Here is a 1792-nt window from a genome sequence, read left to right on the forward strand (position 1 = left end):
GTATTGATGCATCCGTGTCTCTATACTGCTGCTGCTGCTGTTGCTGCTGCTGCTGTTGCTGCTGCTGCTGTTGCTGCTGCTGCTCTTCTTCCTTCTGCTGCTCCTCCAGCTGCTGCTGCAGCAGCAGCCATTCCTCCTTATACATGAGTAGTCTACTCCTACAAAGATCGCCAGGTGCCATTGTTTCCTCCTCCTCCTCCTCCTCCTCTTCCTCCTCCTCTTGCTGCTGTTGCTGCTGCTGCTGCTGCTGCTGCTGTTGCTGCTGCTGCTGCTGCTGCTGTTGCTGCTGCTGCTGCTGCTGCTGTTGCTGGATTGAGCAGTAATAAGATATTTTCTTCTTAATTCACAAAGAGTAAATGCATGCATAACAGCAACAGCAGCAAGAGAAGGATGAATAAAATAATTATGCATGCAATTAAGTATATATAATAAATATTTATATAAATTATATTTGCTGCTTATTCCCCAACTACTGCAGCAAATATATACACTTATTGATGCATATATTGTATATGGAGGTATGCTGCTGCTGCTGCTGCTGCTGCTGCTGCTGCTGCTGCTGCTGCTGCTGTGGTTGGTAGTGTTGCTGCTGTTGGTGGTACTGCTGTTGCTGTTGCTGTTGGTGGGGTTGTTGTTGTTGGTGGTGGTGGTTGTGCTGCTGCTGCTGCTGCTGCTGCTGCTGCTGCTGCTGCTGTTGGTGCACGCAGCACCACAGTCACATTCACCTATGGAAGGACGGGGACCTCCCCATACAGAGAAGGGAGCTCTGCTGCTGCGCCTCCTATTGCTGCTGCTGCTGCTGTTGCTGCTCCTCCTATAGTTGCTGCTATTGCTGCGGCTGCTGCTGTAGCTGCTGTTGCTGCTGTTGCTGCTGTTGCTGCTGTTGCTGTCTGTCCAGTGGTCTGCACACCCAACAGTAAGGAAACCAATGCCAAGATGGTTTTGCTGCTGCTGCCGCTGCTGCTGCTGCTGCCGTTGCTGCTTCCGATGCTGTTGAGCTTGCCGTACAAAGAAAGATGGTTGCTGTCTCTCCTGCTGCTGCTGTTGCTGCTGCTGCTGCTGCTCTTTTTGCTGCTGCTGCTGATGCAGGTGCAGCTGCTCTTTTAGCCGCTCCTGCAGACGTTGCTGCAGCTCCCTATTGAGCCTAAGGTCTTGCTTCTGCTGCTGCTGCTCTTGTTGCTGCTGCTGTTGCTGCTGGTCCTCATCTTCCTGTTCCTGGAGTGGCTGTTGCGGTTTCTGTGGCTGTTGCTGCTGCTGCTGCTGCAGTTGCTGCTGCTGCTGCTCTTGCTGCTGACGCACATACTTGGGGATAAACGAAAGCAGCCAATCCATTCACAATTGAGTCTGCTGCTGCTGCTAGATGTTGTGTGTGTTGCAGCTGCTGCAGATGCTGCTGCTGCAGTTGCTGCTGCTGCTGCTGCTGCTGCTGCTGCTGCTGCTGCAGTTAGTCTTTACACTGTCCCCACTATTGCCTTAACGGCTGCCTTTGCTGCCAACAATGCTCCTGTGGCTGTTGCTGCTGTTGTTGTTATTCCTGGAGCTGTTTTGTGCTGCTGCTGCAGCTCGGCGACCCGTGCTGCAGCTGACTTATTCGGTGTGTTAGCAACTGCAGCAGCAGAAGCAGCAACAGCAGCAACAGCAACAGCAACTGGAACAGCAGCAGTTGCTTCTGCTGTGTTCAATGACAATGTACATCTAACCACTTACAGCAGCATATGTGGTTGCTGCTGCTCGCGAGGTCACCTGCTACAGCTGCAGCTGCTGCTGTTGCTGCTGCTGCTGCGGTTGCTGC

General features: G+C 52.6%; 1 protein-coding gene across 1 annotated transcript; it reads right to left on the minus strand.

The window, feature by feature from the left end:
• Nucleotides 1-725: 725 nt before the first annotated feature.
• EMWEY_00050130 (hypothetical protein) lies at nucleotides 726-1332 on the minus strand (the record flags this gene model as incomplete). The annotated part of the gene is made up of 2 exons (XM_013477386.1): nucleotides 726-902; nucleotides 1009-1332. 2 exons carry the CDS (start codon nucleotides 1330-1332, stop codon nucleotides 726-728), a joined length of 501 nt encoding a protein of 166 aa, XP_013332840.1.
• Between the last annotated feature and the right edge of the window lie 460 nt (nucleotides 1333-1792).

The sequence above is a fragment of the Eimeria maxima genome, genomic scaffold (genome assembly GCF_000499605.1).
Source record: "Eimeria maxima Weybridge genomic scaffold, Emw_scaff1217, whole genome shotgun sequence".
In the NCBI taxonomy this organism is placed as follows: Eukaryota; Apicomplexa; class Conoidasida; order Eucoccidiorida; family Eimeriidae; genus Eimeria; species Eimeria maxima.